Source organism: Pan paniscus, chromosome X (genome assembly GCF_029289425.2).
Source record: "Pan paniscus chromosome X, NHGRI_mPanPan1-v2.0_pri, whole genome shotgun sequence".
Taxonomy (NCBI): Eukaryota; Metazoa; Chordata; class Mammalia; order Primates; family Hominidae; genus Pan; species Pan paniscus.
This window is the reverse complement of record NC_073272.2, coordinates 153,110,813-153,133,135: the sequence shown is the minus strand read 5'-3', so window position 1 is coordinate 153,133,135 and position 22,323 is coordinate 153,110,813. Positions and strand designations below refer to the sequence as shown.

Genomic DNA, 22,323 nt, shown 5'->3' with positions numbered 1-22,323 from the left:
GGTCTCATTGCCTCCTAAAGGTCTCACCCCTTAACACTGCTGCGTTAGGGACTAACTTTCAACATGAATTTTGGCAGGGACACAACGTTCAAACCGTAGTACAGCGTTTCCTACCCTGAGATCCCCAGCACCTAGAACAGAGTGTGGCCCAGAGGAGGCTCTCGGTGCCTTCTTTCCAGCAAGTGCCTGAATCTGTCAGCCTGCTCCAGCCTGCCAGGGTACCGGGACCTTATCCTGAGGGCTGTGGGGAGCCCCGATGGGTTTGAAGCCAGGAGGCGGTGATGCTGAGACCGGCCGGCCAGCCGTCTGGGGGAACTAATCAGCAGGAAGGGAAGCCTGGAGCAGCGAGGGGGCTGCAGCCCAAGTCCAGGCCCCCCCCGACCCCGGGGCTGGGCAAGGAGGGTCTAAGGGAAAGCAGAAGATACAGGCTCTAGAGAGGGAGAAGGCCCGGGGAGGGCTCAGGCAGGGTCCCGGGTTCCTTGTTGTGTGTGGACCGGGTGGAAGGCAGGACCCTTGTCTGACATGGGGATCATGCTGGCAGTTGTCTTTCCTCTTGCCTTTTGTGGAAAGAGGGGTGACGGGCATGGGGATGAGTTCCTGTGGCCGTGGTCACATTCAAGTGGCTCGTGTGACACCCAGGTAGACATTAGCTCTGCCCTCTTCCTCCCTCCCGCCAGCCTGCCACTCTCCATCTTCCCGTCCCTCCCCACCCTGCCCCGCAGCACCCAGCCCTGCCCTGTGGGCAGGCAGACTCCCTGGTAAAGGTAAAGGAATTGTATAGGTGGCCCCTGCTTGGTTTGGCTCCCAGAGGCTTCCATCTTTTTGGCTTGGTCCCCCTGATTGCCAGCAGAAGGCACTGCACAGAGCCAGCGTGCCCAGCAGATGTTGGACACCTGAAGGGATAAACACGGAAGCACTGTACTGTGAGGTGGCACTTGATTGAAGATGCTGCAATCAAGATTCACAGAAGGCTCTGGGTTGCTTGGTGACCAGACGCCTCTGTAGAGCACCTGCTGTAGTACTGGCTCTTGAGAAACAAGTCGCAAGGACAGCCAGCCTTGCTGAGTGCCTCCAACACAGGCCTGGACGCAGAGGAGGTCTCCGTGTGTGTTTCTCCCCACCTGGTTGCCTCCCAGCTGGCTGACCTCGGACGTGTCCCTTACAGCCTCCACAGGTTGAGTGGGAGCATTGTCTGCTCTTGAACCAGGAAGGGCTTCTTTGCTGTGCACCACAATGTCCGAGGGCCCAGGCTCTGCACAGCCAACGGGGGCCCCCTTGTGTCCTCCAGGGAGAGCCTGGGGCTCCTCCCTACCGTCCTACCTCAGGCAGGGCCAAAGCTCCCCAGTCTGTGGCTTCGGGCCAGCTCCCCACCGGCCGCGGCCTGCTCTGACTGCTCAGAAGCTTCTTCCTCCAATGCCCTCTTTGATTCTGCTCCCGACGGCTCTCTGCCCTGCCCAGAGCCCACGACAGGCCCTTGGGCTGCCAGGCTAGCACCTGCCTCCTGCCATATGACCCTGCCATTCCCTGGCTGGCTGCCCCTACCTGGGGCGGGGGGAGCAGTACTTCCTCAGCTTCTGTCTGGCTGTGCCCCACCCACACACACACCGAAACACACACACACACACACAGACACACACACACGCACACACACGCATGCACATGCACGTACAACCTGCCCTGCCCCTAGCCTGCCCTCTGCAGCCTCACAGGTGCAGGTGGCTCCTTCCCACCTAGCAGGGTTTTTCTGAGGGACAACCCGATGTGGCACGCCATGCTTCCCAGACTCAGGGTCCTGCTGGGCTGAATAAGTGTGAGCTTGTTCTGCGTTGGTCCTTGACACAGCTGGTTGCCTGTGGCACAGTCTTCAACTCATTGAAGTCAAGTCCCTCTGGAGGAGAGTCGGTGGGGCGTTGGTTGTGGAGGCCGGTGGCAGTGGGCTGGGTGGTGCCATGGGGCTCAGGGTACAACTGCATTGGTGATCAGTCCTCTCTGCCTTGGTTTGGGATTGAAATGGCCTTCATAGCAAGCTCAGCCCGGTGCTTGCTCCCAGTGAGCTTGCCTGCAGCTAGATGCCATCAGCATCTTTCCTCCCACAGCTGCCTTCCAGCTCCCTTCCTTCCTGTGTGTGCCACTGGCTCTTCCAACCCATGGGGCACACTCACTCTCCTCCCGAGGAGGCAGTGTCATCTGGGCATGGCTGGCCCTTTCTGCCAGGAGTCCGGGGATTCCTGTCAGAGGCCCCTGCTCCTGCTCTTCCTGCCCTCGAGCCTGCCGGCCCTCCTCACTTTGACTTTGGAGTTTGGATGGTGACTCAGCAGTCAACCAGCATTCAGGGGCAGGGCCACGGTTTCTGGGAGAGAAGCCTGCAGATGGCTGCACCCTGGTCCCAGGGACTCGTGTCCCTGTCCTCTCCTGGAGGACTCCGGGGTCCTGGCTTCCCAGGTGCTATGTGTGTTGGACGGTGTCTCATGTCACATATCAGAGTGAATTTTGGGACCATGGTTGCCAAGGAAATATCATGGTTTGGCTGGAGTTGGCCCCATAAGTGTTCTGTGCTGTGTTTCTCTGTTACCTGCTTCCAAATTGCTCCGTGAAGTTCAGGCCATTCGTCTGTGTCCTTTTGGTTGGTTCTGTGGAAGATAGTTTCCTCGTTGGTCTAGTTAGCCACAAGAAAAAGATGCCCATGGTTTTCTCAAATCATGAGTTTGTGAGCACTGGGCAGTGATCAAGTTCCCTGGGGGATGTCACAATAAATTTTCCCTGTAGGCAAGACTTTAGGAGCAAACCAATAGGATAGCTCACAGTCATAGCTCACAGCAAGCAAGTTGCCTGCTTGAAGGATGGGCCTATGCTGTGAAAGTCTGTTGGAACTGAGCATATCAGGGTTCTCTGAAGGGATAGAACTAATGGGATCTATATACATATATATATACACATATACATATATATATATAAAAACTATATCTATATACATATACATATATGTAAACTATATATATATATACATATACATATACATATATATATATGGGAGTTTATTAAGTGTTTATACTCCCATATATATATATGGGAGTTTATAACCATATATATATATATATATATGGGAGTTTATTAAGTGTGTGTATATATATATATATATAAAAAATATATGTGGGAGTTTATTAAGTATTAACTTACACGATCACAAGATCCCACAATAGGCTGTCTGTAAGCTTGAGGAGCAAGGAGAGCCTGAGTCTCAAAACTGAAGAACTTGGAGTCCGATGTTTAAGGGCAGGAAGCATCCAGCATGGGCGAAAGATGCAGGCTGGCAGGCTAGACCAGTATCTCTTTTCACATTTTTCTGCCTGCTTATATTCTAACCTCGATGGCAGCTCATTAGATTGTGCCCACCCAATTTAAGGGTGAGTCTGCCTTTCCCAGCCCACTGACTCAAATGTTAATCTCCTTTGGCAACACCCTCACAGACACACCCAGGAACAATACTTTATATTCTTCTATCCAATCAAGTTGACAGTATTAACCATCACACTGAGCTGGGCTGAACTGTGCCTCCTTGAGGACATACCACACTTTCTGGTAGAAATAAGGCTTTTAAGGGTGTCAGCTCAGAGGGGAGAAGGCAGCCAGCAGCACATGGCCTCCGGAAGATCCCAGGCCCTCCCTCTTGTGACATAATGTGACCCCATGGCCTGGAGTTTTGGATGGGGGGATGGGAAGAAGGTGAGTAGTGCTAGCTGACAAGAGCTACCTCTAGGGGCTTTTTGATGATCAGTCAAAACTCTAGTTTTCCAAGGGGAAGTGTGGCTCAAGACTGGAAAGAGACCCTGTCCAACAGAAATCTCCTTGTCTCCTGGCTCTGGTGTCTCTCCAACCTCAGCAGATGAGAGCACTCAGTAGTCCCTGGATTTAGCCAACATCTCGACCTCTGTAGCCACCTCTGGTGTATACGAATGCCCCCTCCAAGCTATCCCTAACACTGCTTCCTGGCTGACTTTTCTAGTTCACAGACATGAGCAGGTCATTCCTATCCTTCACACATCTCAGGGCAGTGGTCATTCCCTGAAGACCCAGGTGCCTTGCTGCACTTCTAGGGCAGAAGTCCAAAGTTGTTAGCAAAGTACTTAGCATTACAGACCCTTCATGGCCCTGTCTGACCTCCCTATGGAGCTATTGTCTTCTCCTTGCCTCTCCGTCCATCACCCTGGGACCCAGCCACACTAACTTTCACTACAGCCTCCAAATATCTACAGATCATTCAACCCCATTCATCAAAGAGTGAGTGCCTTGGCTGTGGAGAGCTCACCAGGACTGCAAGTTTTGAGAGAAGGGAAACAAATGATGTAGGGCCAAAGATCAGCCCAGATATCAGCTTAGAAGCACTTACAGTCTATGGCAAAGCAAAGGAAGAATGCAAACAGCATGTGGCATTCTCATTGAGTTGTGCAATTGAATGCCACTGGGGTTTCTAGAATTTGCAGTCACTGTACAGAAGAGAAGGGAAATGAGCAAAGAAAGAGCTCCAGAGCACCTCACAAAGTTCCCACTGAGTCTTTGGCTGCATACTAAGTTCTGCTCAGATAGAGACACCACAAGGTTGAGCACAGAACACCTCCAAAGCTGTGAGCTGGACAATTGTCAAAGCTCACACAGTGTTCAGAGATGTTCAATTTCCCACCAGCCACAGTGGAGAGACCACATTGAAATAGCTGGGCATTCAGTACAGAGCCTAGAAATGCCACACCTCGGGAGCAAGTCTAAGGTAGAATGAAAACCCACATTAACAAAGTTTAAAAACAAGGCTTCAAAGGCTTATGCTGCTCTGTAAGTAAACAAACTGCCTGCTGGAACAACTCAACACAGAATTAATGGAAACAACAAGACCAAGATATTTTACATCCTAACCTAAAATATCCAGCTTTTACACAAAAACTTCTAGACATGGGAAGGAGAAAAACGTGACCCACACCAAGGAGAAAATGTTTCAATAGGCCCAGAAATGGCAAGGACGATGGGATTAGCAGATGAGAACTTAAAGACAGTTATTAGAAGTAAATGTGTTGTTCCAGAATTGAAAGAGAAACATGAAAATGATGAAGAAATGATTAAGGAAGGATCTCAACAGAAAAACGACACCGATAACGGAGAATCAAATGGAAGCTTTAGAAGTGAAACATGTAGAAGAGAGGAGCCCTGTGATAGACCCACAGGTACAAAGTCAAACAGTTTTTGACCAACACTCTAAATAAAATCAATGTCGAAAGGAAAGTCTTTTCAAATGCATCTTGACCCCACACCAAAAACTAATTTAGGTACTTTTTTTTTTGAGACAGGAGCTGGCTCTGTCGCCCAGGCTAGAGCACAGGCTCAATCTCCTGGGCTCAAGAGATCCTCCCACCTCAGCCTCCCAAGTAGCTGGGATAACAGGCATGCACCACCACACCCAGCTAATTTTTGGGGTTGTTTGTTTGTTTGTTTTTTGAGACTAAGGCTGGTCTCAAACTCCTGGGTTCAGGCAATCCTCCCACCTTGGCCTCCAAAAGTGCTGGGATTACAGGTGTGAGCCACTGCACCCAGCCAATATAGGTATATTCTAAGACCTAAATGCAAAAGCTACAACTACAGAGGTTCTAGAAGAAAACATAGATCAATATGTTTGCAAATGTGGGCCAATGAAAGATATCTTAGGCAAGACCCAGGCAGTGGTCATTGTAAAAAGAAACAAATGATGCAATGGACTTCATTATAATTAAACCCATCAGCTTATGAACAGACACCATGAAGAATATGCATAAGAAAGACACAACTGGTAAAAAGTGTTCCCAGCACATATATCAAAGTACTTGTATCCAGAGTATTTTAACAACTTGCACAACTCTAATAAAAAATTAAAAAACCCAGGTAAAAACTAGGCAAGGGACTTGAACAGGCACTTCACTAAGGAAGACAGATAGCTAATAAGCACACGAAAAAGTGCTCGATATTATTAGTCATCACAGAAATGCAAACTAATGCCTCAGTGAGATACCACAGTGAGTCACCCAACAGAATGGTTAAAAGTTTAAAGCTGGCAATACAAGATTTTTTGGAGTACCCTAAGAAACGGGCACCGCTCATTGGAGTATAAATTGTCACAATAGCTTTGGAAATCTGTGTGAAGTTTCTTATAAAGTTAAATATACCACTACCCTGTGGCCCAGCCATTCCATTCCTAGGTATTTACTCGGGAGAAAGGAAAACAAAAGTCCACAGAGATTCATACGAGGATGTTTCTATCAGCTTTAATCACACAATAACTGTAACACATATCTATTTTTAGATTAGGGACCTTAAAATAGATACTGCACTTGATCGTAGCCAAAAGGCCAAGAAGCCATGTGAACCTTAAAAATAGGAATGTGCCAGGGGTCAGAAATGGATGATTAGCTAGTAGGCCCAGCTCTAGGGCCATCAGCCTAGAGGCAACAAAAGTCTCACTGCTGTTTGGTGGCAAAGAAACTTCTACCTCTCTCTGCCTTCTTTCCAACTCTCTTGATCCCTTAAAGAAATAAAAAAAAAAAAAAATCAATCACCCAACATTTGCACTCACACGAAAATTCACACACCCTCTCATAAACTGTCTCATACACACTAACACACATACTCACACATACACTCACCCATTCCACACATTCACGCATATGCACACACAGTCAAACTCATAAACATTAACACACTCTGAAACACACATTCACTCATGTGCACACTCAACAACACAAAGTCACCCACACATTCACTGTCATACACACATTCACACACCGTCTCACTCTCACATATTCACATACTTTTACTAACACACATATACATTAAACACATAAACATACATTTGACCACTAACACACATTCGCTCACACACAAAAACTGATGCATACTCACACTCAAATACAAACACACATTAACATATTCACACACCATCTCACACACTCACATATTCACACATTCGCTGACACACGACACACACAAACTCACTCTCCTACACTCACTCTCACACAATCACTAGTACGCATACTCACACATATTCACCATCTCACACACACTCACAGAGATGGGCCTGGTTTTGATGCTCCAGGTGTGGAAGCCCAATAGTGATACAAGGGATCCTGGGGCCACTGGTCCAGCCTGCTGTTCCTCACCCTTCCTTAAATATGTTATTCATTTCTGAGAAGCTCAACCAGTGCCCTGAGGACTCAACCAGCCACTGCCTGGGCCTACCAGTGTCCTGTCTACTGGGACTATCCAGCCTGCTCAGCTGGGTTTCTTTGCCTGGGTCTACCAGTGTCCTGTCTACTGGGACTATCCAGCCTGCTCAACTGGGTTTCTTTGCCTGGGTCCGTGGGCCGTGAACCCTAGCTCATGACCAACATGCGCAGATAGGGCATTCTAGAATGCCTTGTAGACTGAGCCCCAAGTATACACCAGTGTTAACAAAGCCACTGTGGCCCTCACTCCACCCCAACCCCATCCCCAGCCAACCTCATCCCCAGTCTCCCACAGCAGAGGCGAGGCCGGCTGGAACACTGAATGAAATTTATTGAAGAGAAACACGTACTGAAAACGTTGAAGAGAAGGGAATCACAACACAGAGAGAAACTGCAAACGGCCACCACAGGACACAGGTCCCACACAGGTCCCGGGCCCCCTCCTCCTGAGGTTCCTGGCAAGACGCCTCATCTGCTCCTACTCCTGCTGCAGCCCCCGCTGCCACCTCCCTCCTTCCTGAGGGCCCCAGGGTCTGCCTCTTGCCAGGAAGGTAGACTCTGGCAGTGTCCACTGGCTTTAGGGAGCCCCCTCCCAAGCCCATCTGCTGGGGCAGGGCCCTGCCCTATGGCCCGCACAGGACAGTCACAGGACACTGGAAAACACAGCAGGGAACACCCTACCAGGTCAAGGAAACTGAGTCACGAGTAACAACAGGGGTGGAACACCAAAGCACAAAGCTCCTCGGGAGCCTCAGGCAGGGCAGCCCCGCTCCGTCCTGGGTCCAGTTCTTCCTCCCACAGTCACGGTCACCATCGTGGTCACGGGGTGAGCGTCCGCCTTGCCCTGGTGCTTCCTTCCTGTCATCTCCTGGGACTGTGCTGGGGGACTCCGGGGAGGAGCTGCTCAGAGAAGAACACACACAGCTCCACAAGAACAAGCAGCCACTGGCCTAGATCTACACAGGGAAAGCAGAGGTGGTGCTCATGACGCGGGACAGCAGTGAGCAGAGCCTGGGCTCACAGGAAGCTCACAGCATGTGCCTTGGGCCCAGAGGCGGCCACCTGGGTGGGTGCATAGCACACTACTTTGCACAGGAACAACGGCTAGCGGTGGGTGGGCGTCTGCTGGACGCGTGGGTCACTACAGGGGCCTACACAGGTGAGGATGAGCTTCCTGGAACGGGGGCAGCCTGTCCCAGGAACGGTGAGTTGGGGGACCCCTCTTGGGAGACCCAGGCATCTGGCACCCTTGAGAGGGCCTCTTTCCCCCTGTCATCTCCCAGCTCAGGGCTGGGGGAGTTTGGGACAGACGTCTTCAGGTGCCTCCACCCAGGCCACGGCTGGCTGCTTAGGGGATGCCTCCAGGCTGGATTCCCCAAGGTGGCAGGGTTGTGGCTGGCCTTGGCATTGGCATCTGTTGAGTTGCTTTGGCCATGGCAGCCCCAGGTTCTCCTTGCTTGATCTCTCCAGGAGTCTGGTGGCCCTGTACAGAAACAAGCAGAAGAAACAAAACCCTACCAAGTCCTCCCTTTTCCTCCTCCTCCTTTGCAACAAAGACTTCCCTTCACAGCCACCCTGGTCCAAGTCAACTGTGAGGGCACTGGCCTGCCGGGTACCCAGTACCCCTGCTGGGGGTCTTCTCATCAATCTTTGGTCTCCTTGCCTGCACAACCTCTGGCTGGCACTGGGCTCCCGGGGCCTTAGGGTCTCCTGTCTTCACTGGCACAGGGCCTCCAGGGTGCTGCCTTCCTGGGGCTCCCCTAGTGCAGTGTAGATGATCCTGAAGACGGGATGGACCCTGTGGCCTCCCCTGCAGGGCTTTATCTCTGCCCCCCAGCTCTTCCTCACCAGCCCTGGCACCTGCTGGCAGGGGCAGGCCCCAGGTAGGCTCCTCCAGGTCCCATGTGGCCTGGGGGCCAGTGGGCATGTTCAGCTCAAAGTCCACAGGGTGGGTATTTAGGGGTGGTTGGATGAGCAGGACAGAACCCCCAGCCGCACCTTCTTTAGCTTCTGCTTCTTTGGGGTCCCCATCTGAGGCCCAGGCACCCCATGTGCTGGATGCAGTGGCTCCCTGCTTTCCTCTCCAGCACCTCTTCGGGGACCTGGACCTGACCCCCACTGAGCCTGTTGCCAGTTGGTCTTGGTTGCTGAAGTCCCTTCCAGCTGGCCAAGGGTGAGAAGGCCTGGCCTTGGTCTGGCTGCCCTGTCCCTCTGCCCCACTCAACTCATCTGCTGTTTGTCTGGGCTTCTCTTTCCCCTCCTTCCAATATCTCTTTTGTCTCCTTGGCCTGTGGTAGGAAATGTTGCCCTGTTCTCCCGAGCCTACTTGGCCTTGGACTTGGGATGGCTCTTGTCCCAAGCCCAGTTCCCGTTTCCCGACTCAATTGCAGCCTGTTTCTTCTGCTTTACCAAGAGCAGGTTGGAGGAGTTGATGCACTGTACCCTGATGTGGCCGTCTTCCCCACAGCTATAGCAGAATGTGTGGCGTTTCCGTTTTCTTGAGCCTCGAGAGCCAGCCCTTGCCACACCACCCCTTCGGTGTTGGCCTCTGCCCCTCCGGCGCCGGTAGCCCTGGGAAGGCCTCGCATCAAAACTGTTGCCAGAGGCAGGGAGAGGTACTGCCCCAACCCCAGTGATCCTGGCAGGTGGCCTTGGGGCTACTTCCAGCCCCTCCAGGCTCTCCCTATCTGGACCTAAAGTGGCCTCCCATTCCTCCTCCTCACGCAGGAGCTTCACCAGGGCCAGGAAACCAGGAGGCTTCCTTCGCTGTTTCATCAGCTTAAGCTTATCTCGGAGTTTGTCAGGAAGGGTGGCCCCACTTAAGACTCGTTTCAGGCGAGTCTGATTCACGTTTCTACGTGATACCACATTGTTTTCTACAGCTCTTTGGAGCAGGGGTTCCAAACGTAACACAAAGCTAGATACTTTCTCTCCTGCCTCCTGATAGGCTTTACACAACTTCACCTGGGCAATTTTATGGCTCTCCACAGGTCCGAACACCTGCTGCAAGGCAGCCAGGCACTCCTCCACAGTTATGGAAGCATTGCTGGCCCGGAGCCCACTGACCACCTGGAGAGCAGGGCCCCGTAAGCATTCCATCAGCCTCCGCCTCTTTTCCCCCTCGGGCACCTGCCACATCTGTAGCATCTCAGTGGTGTGCTCAAGCCAGGCATCAAAGGCCAGTGCACCTGGGATGGATATGGTGTTCCCAGAAAACACTCTTAGTTCTCGGTACAACATTTGTTCTAGCAGAGGCTGCACTGCTGCCCCCAGAGTCTGGGCCCAGGTCCAGAACTCTGGTGATATAGTCACTCTTGGAGCCGAACAATTGGTGTCCGACCCGAGGACTCGGTTCATATCTGACACGGTCCGCCTCTCCTCCTCTAAGAAGCGGTTCAGTCTGTTGAGAAATTCCCCATCTGAGTTACGGGGTTTTACAATCACTTCCCAGGGCCCCCCCTTTCCTGGTATTTCCCTTGGGAGCAAAGCATAGTCGATATCTTGTGCCAGCTCCAGTAGAATCGCCTGGGCGTTCTCCTCCCTCCTAAACATCCTGCCAATCACCCTGTATCTGCCCAGGTGCCTGCAAGCCTCCTGGAGTGTCTCCTCAAACTCATCCTCGCCACAGTCCTCGGGGATCCCCAGGATGAGCATGCACCTCCGGGTGTTCAGGTGTTCCCCCCGACACCAGTCCTGTAACAAGGTCAACGGCATGTCCTCGAATCTCTGCGGATACTAATTTGGGGGGAGTGATCAGGGCGTGAGGCACATATCTGGATCAACTCCTAGGGTGATCGCAGAAGGCCCAGGTCTCCACAGCCTGTGAATGCGAGCAGGGCGAGAGCGAGGTTAATGCCCACCTCTCCGCACGCCCACATCCACGCCCACCCCCACCCTCACCCCCAGCCGCCCTCCTCCCCGGGCGGCGCCTCTGCAGCCAGGCCCCGCCCCTGCCCAGCCCCCCACCCCCACCCCCCGTGGGGTCTCTGCGGGCCTCAGCCCCCTCCCCGCGCCGCCCCAGGACCCTGGACCCCTGCCCTGCAGGCTGCTTCAGTTCTGATAGGGCGGACAGGCGAGGGGCGGCGGAGTCTCCCGGGGCCCAGCGTCTCCCTCCCCAGGTGGGTCTGTTACCTTCTCCCAGGGCAAGGTCCCTTCTGGTCGGGGTCCCCAGAGGGCTCTCCGGGGGCTATGCGCGGCGGCGGCGGCGGCGGACGGGGGTCGGGCACCCCTGGCTCCCAGCGCGGACGTTCGCTCAGACTGTGGCTCTCCCTCGCTCGCGCAGCACGTGGGCCAGTGCGCCGGCGCCTGCTCGCCGCGGCTCTCTGCAGTGCGGACACGGGGCGGGGGCGCGGCGGCGGTGCAGCGCGGACCCCTCCGCGTCGTCCGGGAGACCGCAGGGCCATTGGCGCGGACGGGTCACGAGGCCGGGCTCTCGCCGCCGCCCCTGGGGGCCCCAGGTCCCCGGGTGACGTCACCTGCTCCTCTCCCCTAGCCCCCCCGCCACGGGGGCCCCCGGGTCCCCGGGCACACAAGCGCCCGCCCACCCCCACCCCCACTGCGGTGGCCAAAGGTCTGTGGCGGCCAGTCCCCGTGCCTTTGGCTCTCACCACAGCGGTTCCTGGTCCCGGCTCCTGCCCCTCCCGCACGTGCCACGGAGGTGCCAGCTGGGCGAGGGGTCTGCACCCCGGTGTGCCCACCAGAGGGCCAGGGAGTGGTCTGAGGTGTGCCAGGCAGCTCTGCATTATGGCCAGGGTCAGGGAGCCGGGTTCTGGGGCCTGTTCACCTGCTCTTGTCCTCCCCCTCCCCGTCCAGGACTGGTCCTCTGGCTGGCGAGGCCAGGCGAGGCCAGGGGCACCTGGTGCGGGTGCCATTCCGTGCAGGAGATGCCCCAGGCACTCATGCAGGTCACGCACACCACCCTAAGGAGGGTCAGCCATCTCCCCGCTGTCCATCCCGCTGCTGGGACCTGAGGCCCTCCGGCCAAAGCGCTTCGCTGCCCAGGTGCCAGTGGACAGGTTTACCGGGACCTTTCCGGTTTTGTGCGCTGCAAATCTAGTGACTTGGGAAACCACTTCCAGGACTTGGAGCCCAATCCCTTGGGCCTGCCCTTCCTTGGCAGCCGTGCGCCGTGGGTTCTATTGTATCCGTTTGATCCCAGGGCAGCAGCCAAATGAAGAAGGGAGTGACTGTCCCTCAGGCAGTGGGCCCAGGTGTTCTGTGGGTCCTGCCTGCTCTGCCAGCCGCATGCTCAACTCCTATTCACACAGCTTCAGCTCCTCTCCAAACACACGAAAAGGGGCTTGTGGTTGATTTTCAGGCCAGGTTCACCCATCCAGCCAAGTCTGGGAGGCCACCTTGCAGTGAGTGGGGCACAAAACTGTCCACTGACTTCCTGCCCCACCCTGAGTTCTGCTCGTCAGCCTGACACTTGTCAGGGACCAAGAAGAAATGGCCCCAAGGGCTTTTTCCTGGTCAGACAGAATTCCTAAAACATCTTTACAGGAGTTATTTCATTTGCTCCTCACCAGAACTCTGAAGCAGGTATTAACATTATCCTGATTTGACTCATGAGGCTCAGAGAGATTAAGAGACATTTTCAAGGTCACACACCGTATTGAAGGTAGAATTGAGACTGGATTCTAAATTAGTGCCCATCAGTCTTTGGGTAGAATTGGGACTATTTCTCCCCTGGTTGCTTCATGCCTATTAGAATTTATTTCTCTCATTTTTGTCCATTCACAGTCCCTTGCTTTGTCACTCCAAGGGCTCAACCAGCTTCAAACTGAACCTTCATCTGCCCAACTTGCAGGGGTGGAAACAGAGGTTCAGAGAAGGGACACTACTGGCCCAAGATCACACAGTGAGTAAATGACAAAGCTTGAGATGTCAAGGGGAGATGCCAAGTATTCATGCCAAGGCAGAGGGGCGTGTCTGGAATGTCTCCGGAAAGAAGCCTGTGAAGTTCCCAGACAGACGCAGTGATCTGTGGATGTTCTGGGCATTGGGAAAAAAGGATTTGGAAACACTGGTATCAAGACAATAGATGTGAATATGTCCAATTTGAAAAGTTTTAGAACTCCTTTATATTGGAGTTAACCTTTGCCCTTGAAACCAGTGGAAATGTCTTAATTACTTTTGCTTCCCCATCTCCTTGCATGGTAGATAACACAGCAGCACCAAAGTTGGGGAACTGATGGATAAACATTATTACTTGTAAAGTGAAAAACATAATACAGCATGAAGGAAGCAACCTCCACCGGGGTGGCCTTGCCCTGGCTTAGACCAGTAGTGACTATCGGGGTCACAAAAGGGGCAGATTCATGGGCCCCACCTCTGCAATCTGATCTGCTGAGTCTGAAGCAGGCCTGGGAATTTTTTAAAGAGTTTCTGGTAATTAAATACTTTATAAAATACATTCTGCAATATTTAACATACAAAACGTACTTAAAAAGTACATCCAGTACTCCTGAAGGTAGTAACTGGATGAAGACATAAAACACTGCCAGTGAGGGTAAGCACCTGCAGATTCCTTCCCTGTTGTCTCCCACTCTTGTCCTCCATGTGCATTTCTTCGTGCTTTTTCTGCAAATGACTATATCCCTAAAAAATTGTCTTTGTCTCTTTTACACTTGGCAGAAATGATATCATACTATTCATATTCATCACTGTATTAACTAATTATTGTTTGTGAGAATCACCATTTTGATATAAGCAAATTTTATTCCTCAATTTTCACTTCTGTATAGTATTCCATTGTGTGTGTGTGTGTGTACCAAAATTTATCAATTTTCCCATTCACAGATATTTAAGTTGTTTCCCATTTTTACTATCAGAAACAATGCTGCTTTAAATATTCTTGGAGAGTTCCTCTAAGTTATGTACCTAGCCATGGCATTGCTGAATCAAAGACTATCTTTAGTATTCAGAGACATTGCCAAATTGTCTTCTGGGTTGCTGTACAAATTTATGTTTCCATCAAGCTCCATATCATCACTAACATTTCATATTGTGTGACTTAAATGTTGTTAATCCTGAGGAATGTCAATTGTTATTATGCTTTTATGTAGAATTTCTATGATTATGAATTAGATTTAATACCTTGGTTGGGGGGGCATTTTTTATTCCTCTTGATTGAAATTCCTATTTTTGTCTCAATTCTCAACTGGGGTGCTTCTCTTTTTTAATTCTTTCATAGGAGTTATTTATTTACTTTGGATATTTCTTCCCATTAAGTTACTATTCCTGTACAACCAGCTACCCAAAACATACTGGCTTAAAGCAACCATTTTATTCTGCTCACAATTTTGTAAGTGAGAAATTGAGAGAAGGTTTAGCTGGGCAGTTCACTCATGGGATCTCTCATGTGGTTGCATTGAGATATAAGTTGAGAATCAAGTCTAAAGACGCAACAGGGCTGGGCACCCAAGATGGTTCATTCATATGGCTGGCATTGAGTCACACTTTTGGTACTTGCAGCCCAAAGCACGCTAATTTTTATAGAAGCTCAGATAACAATAGCTCCTCTGAATCATCATTATTGGACCAATTAAGTTTTTTATTTGGACTTTAAGAAATTTCTCTGGGAAAATACACAAATGGACAGAAATTACACCTCTTAATTTAAGACTGTTATGGGTTGAATTATGTCTCCCCATACCTCAATTCATATGGTGAAGTCCTAATCCTTAGTACCTCAGAATGTGACCTTATTTGAAAATAGGGTCATTGTAGATGTACTTAGTTAACATGAAATCAAGCTGGAGTAGTGTGGGCCCCTAATCCAATGTGACAAGTGTCCTTATAGCAAGGAAATTTGAACACAGAAACATGAAGATGCTCAGGGAGAACACCATGTGAAGATGAAGGCAGAGATTGGGGTGATGCTTCCACAAACCAGTGAATGCCAAAGATTGGCAGTAAAGCCCCAGAAGTTAGGAGAAAGGTCTCTGAGCAGATTCTCCCCCACCACTCTCAGAAGGAACCAACACTGACAATACTTTGATGGTCTTCTGGACTCCAGAAATGTGAGACATTCCATTTCTATTGCTTTAGCCACCTAGTGTGGTACTTTTGGTACAGTCACCCTAGAAAACTAATAAAAAGATTAAACTGCAAATCTTCGAATGGTAAAAATGCTGAAAGGTTTCTGAAATGGAATCTGGACTAGATGGCATAACTATTTAATAATGAGGATACATGAGAGCCAGAGGAGAGCAAAGGAATTACTTATAAGATAAAAAAAAAAAAAAATAAAAAAAAGAATCTGGAAGTAAAGAGACAAGAACGACTCCCCGGAGTGGCCAAAGCCCGTGCACCACTGCATCCCTCCCCCAGAGCCTATGTCCCGCCACTATCACCACCATCCCCAAGAGAAAGGCTGAAGGGGATGCTAAAGGAGATAAATCCAACATGAAGGACAAACCACAGAAAAGATCCAAGAGGTTGTCTGCTAAACCTGCTTCTCCAAAGCCAGAGTCTAAGCCTAAAGAGGCCCCTGCAAAAAAGTGAGTGAAGGTACCCATAGGGAAAAGGGTAAATGCTAATGCTGGCAGGGAGGGGAATAACCCTGCAGAAAATGGAGATGACAAAACAGACCAGGCACAGAAAGCTGAAGGTCCTGGAGATGCCACGTGAAGTGTCTGCATTTTTGATAACTGTACTTCTGGTGACTGAAGAGTTTGAAATACTATTTTTTATCGAGTTTTATAAAAATTCATAATTTTGTTTTACTTTTTTTAAGCTATGCTGTTAGCACGCAGAGCACTTCATTGTTGTTTAGGGGGAAAGGGGCATAGGTCACTAATAGAATGTCTATGAAGCTGGATTGATGTGGGGAAAACACATTTCCCTTCTAGGTTTGAGAGACTTCCTATTGGTTCCCAAGAGGAGAGATTCCCTGACTTTGACACACATGGCCACCTTGGCACAAAAGCCTTGGTATGGAAAAACAAGTTGTTTTTATGTCCTCTTCTCCCTTTCCACCTTTCATCATAGACTTAACTCACTCAAACCCAGACACCTGTTGGGACCTGAACCCAAATAATTGGTTACCAGTGTGTCAGGCAATCTGGACTTGCCTGTGATGCCACTGAGATGGTGCCCCTCAAAAGAGCAGCGGTTCTGTTTCTAGATTGTGGATCATCAGATAAATTCTGCCATTTTCATTTCACTTCCTGAAAGTCAGGGTCAACTCATGAAAGGTTGTTAAAACAACATGCTAAATGAGAAATGTCAACCTTCACTCTAAACTTTCCCTGTTCAGAGCATCAGATGAAGTCTTCATTGGGTTTTACAGTGGCTTTCTGATTTTTGGTAGTCCATTGAAGTAGGGAATTTGAAATGTTTTATACTGTGAATGACTGCCCATGTCCTGCCTGAAATGCCATGATTGTTTCTGGAAAGTATCTTTAATAAAGCTAGATACAGTTTGGCTTGGGGAAAAAAAGAATCTTTCTTTTACAGGTTAGATTTAAGTAACAGTTGGTCACTGTCTGTTCCCTTTTCATTTGCCTCATTGTGCTCTAAATAAGAACTTTTACCTTGTTCCTGACCAACAGAAGGCCAGGGCCCCCACAAGAGCAGGCCGTCCTTGATTGTAGGATGATGTAAAGTTACAATTACCAATTCTTTTTAATCATAAAATTCCCACACAAACAGATAGTGATTATGGGTCAAAGTTTTATTTAACTAATCAGTGAGGGAGGAGCAGAATGAAGAGCTGGTTCGAAAAGATTTGAAGGACTTATGGTTTTGGGGGAAAGAAATGATGAGGTAAATTGCTAAGTTAAATTCAAAACTGATTTACTCCTTGAGACAATAAGGCCATGGCACTTATTTCCCATTCAGGAAAAAAAAAATCACACCTTTGTTACTTTACAGAATTGTAAAACATTTGGGCTAAAATGAATTTTAGTCAATCAAAGTTAAATTTCTGGGAACAATCAAGTGAGTCCAGAATTAGAAAATTATCTAGCCCAATATTAAAAAGTCAGAGTCATCATTTTGCAGCATTTTAAATTTAAAAACTTTAGAGCTGTTTTAGGTTACCAGCAACACTGAATAGAAGGTAGAGAGTTCCCATGTACCTCCTCTACACTGCTAACACACAACCCCTGCCACTACTGACATCCTGCACCAGAGTGGTACATTTGTTACAACTGATGAAAATACATGGACAAAGCATTGTTGCTCACAGTCCATAGTTTAATTAGGATTCTGTATTAGTCTGTTCTCACACTTCTATGAAGAAATACCTGAGACTGGGTAATTTATAAAGAAAAGAGGCTTAATTGACTCACAGTTTTGTATGGCTAGGGAGGACTTGGTGGAAGGGGAAGCAAACATATCCTTCTTCACACAGTGGCAGAAGAGAGAATGAGAGCCAAGTGAAGGGGGAAGCCCCTTACAAAACCATCAGATCTCATGGGAACTTACTATCACAAGAACAGTATGGGGGAAATTGCCCCCATGACTCAGTCATCTCCACCTAGTCCCACCCTTGACACGTGGGGATTATTACAATTTAAGGTGAAATTTAAGTGAAGACACAGAGCCAAACCATATTATTCCACCCCTAGTACCTCCCAAATGTCATGTCCTCACATTTCAAAATACAATCATGCCCTTCCAACAGTCCCCCAAAGTCTTAATTCATTCCAGCATTAACCCAAAAGTCCAAGTTCAAAGTCTCATCTGAGACAAGGCAAGTCTCTTTCGCCTATGAGCCTATAAAATCAAAAGCAATTTAGTTACTTCCTAGATACAATGGGGATATAGGCATTAGGAAAACACACCTGCTCAAAATGGGAGAAATTGGCCAAAGCAAAGGGTCTACAGGCCCCACACAAGTCCAGAAATCTAATAGAGCAGTCATTAAACCTTAAAGTTCCAAAATGATCTCCTTTGCCTCCATGTCTCACATCTAGGTCACACTGATGCAAGAGGTGGGCTCCCATGGCCTTGGGCAGCTCTGCCCCTGCAGCTTTGCAGGGTACAGCCCCCTTCCCAGCTGCTTTCACAGGCCGGTGTTGAGTATCTGTGGCTTTTCCTGGTGCCATGGTGAAAGCTTTCATTGGATCTACCATTCTGGGGTCTGGAGGATGGTAGCCCTCTTCTCACAGCTCTACTAGGCAGTGCCCCAGTGGGAACTCTGTGTTGGGGCTCCCACCCAACCCCACATTTCCCTTCTGCACTACCTGAGCAGAGGTTCTCCATGACGGCCCCACCCCTGCAGAAAACTTCTTCCTGGACATCCAGGAGTTTCCATACATCTTCTGAAATCTAGGTGAAGTTTCCAAAACCTCAATTCTTGACTCTCTGCACCCGCAGGTGCAACAGCACGTGTAAGCCTCCAAGCCTTGGGGCTTGCACCCTCTGAAGCAATGGCCTGAGCTCTACATTGTCCCCTTTTAGCCATGGCTGTGATGCAGGGCACCAAATCCCGAGACTGCACAAAACAGCAATGGTTCCCTGGGCCTGGCCCACAAAACCATTTTTTTCCTCCTAGGCCTCTGGGCCTGTGATGGGAGAGGCTGCCATGAAGACCTCTGACATGCCCTGGAGACATTGAGGAGGAGCACATAACCTGTAATATTCCAGTGCTGGTAACTGGAGCCTGTAATAGAATGGTGCTTTGAATGGAGGTACTATTGAAAATTATAAACAGTCACAAGGAGAAATAAGTGGAAGATAAGAGTGAGCAATGGAACTTGCTTGCTTCTAAGCAGGAAGAAAGTGGGCAATAGTTTCATGGAAGAGAAACATGGCAGAAGAGGACATGGCTTTATTTATTAGATATTTGGGCCCTCTTGAAAATCACAAACTAGAAATGTTGTATAATATTCACGTTCCATTGCATTTCAATTTGTAGGGTTACCTTTTTATACGGTAAGCTTTTGGACATTGGAGCCCCCTTGGTGTTTGTCCTGGGGGAAGGTGAGCTTTTCCTCATTTCTGGCTGACACATTTACTTGACTTGGCCAGTCGGGGTCACCATAATGCCACTGTAGACTACATGATAACAGGAGGGTCTCCATGAATGAGGTTGAATTTGACACTTCCGGGGAAGACACAGGAGATACAGACATGGTGTAGGCTTCAGAGTGTTGTCTAGCTTGCCTTTAGGATGGCAAAGAGGATTGGTCTGTGGAAGCAAAATGTCAGATACTTCCCCTTTGAAATCAATAACGTTAGGCCTGGATTATGACCAGCTGAGTTATCTTCATATTGGCCATCAGTTTATATAGGTAATCGCTATATTGGAAACCCCAGTCAACTCATGGAGACATGAGGTTCTGTCCATGCCTACACAGTATTGTCATGAGTCCCAGCCTTATGCAATGATCTTATGTATGTGTGCATGTGGGCAGGGTGGGCAGGGTGGTGGCGATGTGTTAGTAGCTGGTACCTGACTTTTTGTTTTTGGTTCTCTGGTGTAGTACTCCTGGAAATTTCAGAAATACCAGGTTTCTTATCAGTCACTAAGGAAGGCCTTCCATTTCACACTTTATAGATGTCAGGTGTCAAAGAGTGCAAATTCACGGACCAGTATAGTTTTCTCACCAAATGTCCTTTGGGAGCTTAGCATCTCCATTCTAAACCTTCCTGTCTTTCACTTTTTTTTTTTCTGAGACATGGTTTTGCTGTGTTGCCCAGGCTGGAGTACAGTGGTGTGATCATGGCTCACTGTAGCCTTGTCCTCCTGAGCTCAGGCAATCCTCCCACCTCAGCCTCCTGAGTAGCTAGGACTACAGGTGTGTGCCACCATGCCCGGCTAATTTTTTTGTATTTTTTATAGAGATGGGGTTTCACCATGTTGCCCAGGCTCGTCTCAAATTCCTGGGCTCAAGCAATCTAACTGCCTTGGCCTCCCAAAGTGCTGGGATTACAGGCATGAGCCACCATGCCTGACCCTGTCTTTCACGTCTAATATCAACAGTGGTTGTTAGCAACTAAGGGGGCTGGAGAAAGAAACACACCCAGGGAGATTGGTCATCCCAGCATACAACCTCTTGATTGCCCCAGCACAATTTTCAGTATACAAGGTTTCCTTGCTCCTATAAAGGAATGATTCACAAAACCTAAACTCCATACTTCAGTGCTAGCTTAAAATTACCAATTTATGCCTAGTGTTCCATTATTGGAATGCTAAGCATGTGGGAGTTATTTATATCCTACTGCTCAAGGTCATCACCAAGGTCTGATTGCAAAAATTCAAAAAATTGCAACCTCAGGCATAAATGGGTTAAATCAATATCCCTTAAAGAAAATGAAAATATCTTTTATAACCAATAGTCCATAACAGGAATCTAAAGCATCCTTCCCCTAATAATTTACAATAATTATATCTAAAACCTCAGTCCCAGTGACATGAGGGTGGAGCTAAGGGATGATTGGAAGCATAAGGGGCATTTTCCTGGGTGACTGAATGGTGGTTCAGGAATTCACCAGGGTGTGGGTGTGGGTGGCCTTTGCCAAAACTACAATATTTCCTGAAATGCAGGGTTTGGAAATGTGAGGAATCTAGTTGACCTCCAAAAGACTATACTTTCAGCATTTTTTATAGTAATTTTGCAATTTATGTGCCAGGATTCTATGGCCACATATACTTGTGTCCGTGAAGCCACTAGGGAACCAGGCAGAGAGCTTCTGGTCCCTGGGTGGAATAGTTAAAGAGCTGAAATATTAAATGCAACAGCACCATTAGCTGCCAATCCTCTGCAGTGGCAGCTTCAGTGCCTTATATCTGCATGGGATCCAATGTCAAATCACGGAGTCTCTTCTAGGTAGACAGCAAGCCAATGCTCAGATCAGAGAGCCTTTTGGGAGCAGTATCTTTGTTAAACCCTAACAACAGACTAGGGTTAGATCTACTTACGTAAACCTGTAAAATACTAGAAGCTGGTTTCAAAATTAAGTAATGGGAATTCTTGAAATTCTTAAACTGCATTGCCCAAAATAAGAAAAAGTTCAATAGTAGAGCTGATGACAGTTGACTAAATCACAGATCTGAAAGTTAAAGATCAAGGAACTCTCCCAGAAAATGCAAAAAGACAAAGAAGTGGAAACGAACATAAGGAAAAGCGCACTAACAGAATTTCCCAAAAGAGATTACAGAGGAAAAAGGAAGCCACTTTTTCCCCTTCCCATGAGGGGTCCCCGGGGACAGCACCCTTTTCCCCTTCCCATGAGGGGGTCCCAGGGACAGCACCCTTCCTCCACACATTCCCAGCCACACACTGCTTTAGTGGACCACACATGCTCGTTTCTACTTCTTTGTCTTCCTTCTGTGTTCTCCAGCAGGTAAAAACTTATTGCAGAACGTTGTAACTTGGCTGAACCCCCTTAAACTCTGATTAGGACATCAGGATGGGCTGTGATCTGACCATAGTTGGACTGTATATGTACCATGCACACATACTCCTGGCATAAATCTGGGAAGCCCTATCTGTTTCTTAGCATTCTCTGGGGAGAGCAGTTCCTGAACCATCCAGGCTTGGGGGCTGCAAAAGGAACAGCAGCATGCCCAACACCTCTGAACCCTCCTCCCCATACCCCCCCTTCACCACCAACTGCAAGTCTAGGTGCTCAGCTATCTTGAGGACCATCCACTGCTGGTGGGAAATCCTAGCATGGGCACATGCCTTGGGGTCTAGGCCCAGGCCATTGTCAGCTCTGACAGGTTAAACCTCCCCTCTGCTGCCACCTGTGAGATCACCACCGCACCTGAGATGCCACCTTGGTCTGCTTTTGAAGGTGTTTGAAACACTAAAGAGTGTCTCATATGATAGGCAGGTAATTTTCATTAAATGTTTGGAAATGTTTGGCTGATAAGGCCAATATTTGAAGGTCTGTGGGAAGTTGATGTGGGCGAATCTCCAAACTGGGGCTCAGCCTAGGAGGGTTCTTGTCTTCATGCATGAACAAATTCAAAAGAAAGCCGACAGAGTAAAGTGAAAGCAAAATAAGTTTATCAGAGCAACAGAGTACAGGAAAATGGTTGCTCCATAGAGCAGGGCTGCCCCATAAGCACAGTAGCCCTCGTGGATTGCTGGCTAGCTATATTTATAGCTACTCCTTAATTATA

At 49.0% G+C, this 22,323-nt stretch overlaps 1 protein-coding gene and 1 pseudogene across 1 annotated transcript; one reads left to right on the top strand and one right to left on the bottom strand.

Moving 5' to 3' along the window:
- Positions 1-7,549: 7,549 nt before the first annotated feature.
- Positions 7,550-11,568, bottom strand: PNMA3 (PNMA family member 3). The gene is made up of 2 exons (XM_034950486.2): positions 11,370-11,568; positions 7,550-11,058 (listed from the first exon to the last, which is right to left on the bottom strand). The coding sequence occupies exon 2, from the start codon at positions 10,950-10,952 to the stop codon at positions 9,561-9,563; it is 1,392 nt and encodes a 463-aa protein (XP_034806377.1). The 5' UTR covers positions 10,953-11,058; positions 11,370-11,568; the 3' UTR covers positions 7,550-9,560.
- A 3,529-nt stretch (positions 11,569-15,097) lies between these two features.
- Positions 15,098-15,985, top strand: LOC134729829 (non-histone chromosomal protein HMG-17-like; annotated as a pseudogene).
- The last annotated feature ends 6,338 nt before the right edge of the window (positions 15,986-22,323 follow it).

Excerpts from the sequence above, each read along its gene's own strand:
- PNMA3 (XM_034950486.2), bottom strand. The coding sequence starts at position 10,952 with ATGCCGTTGACCTTGTTACAGGACTGGTGTCGGGGGGAACACCTGAAC.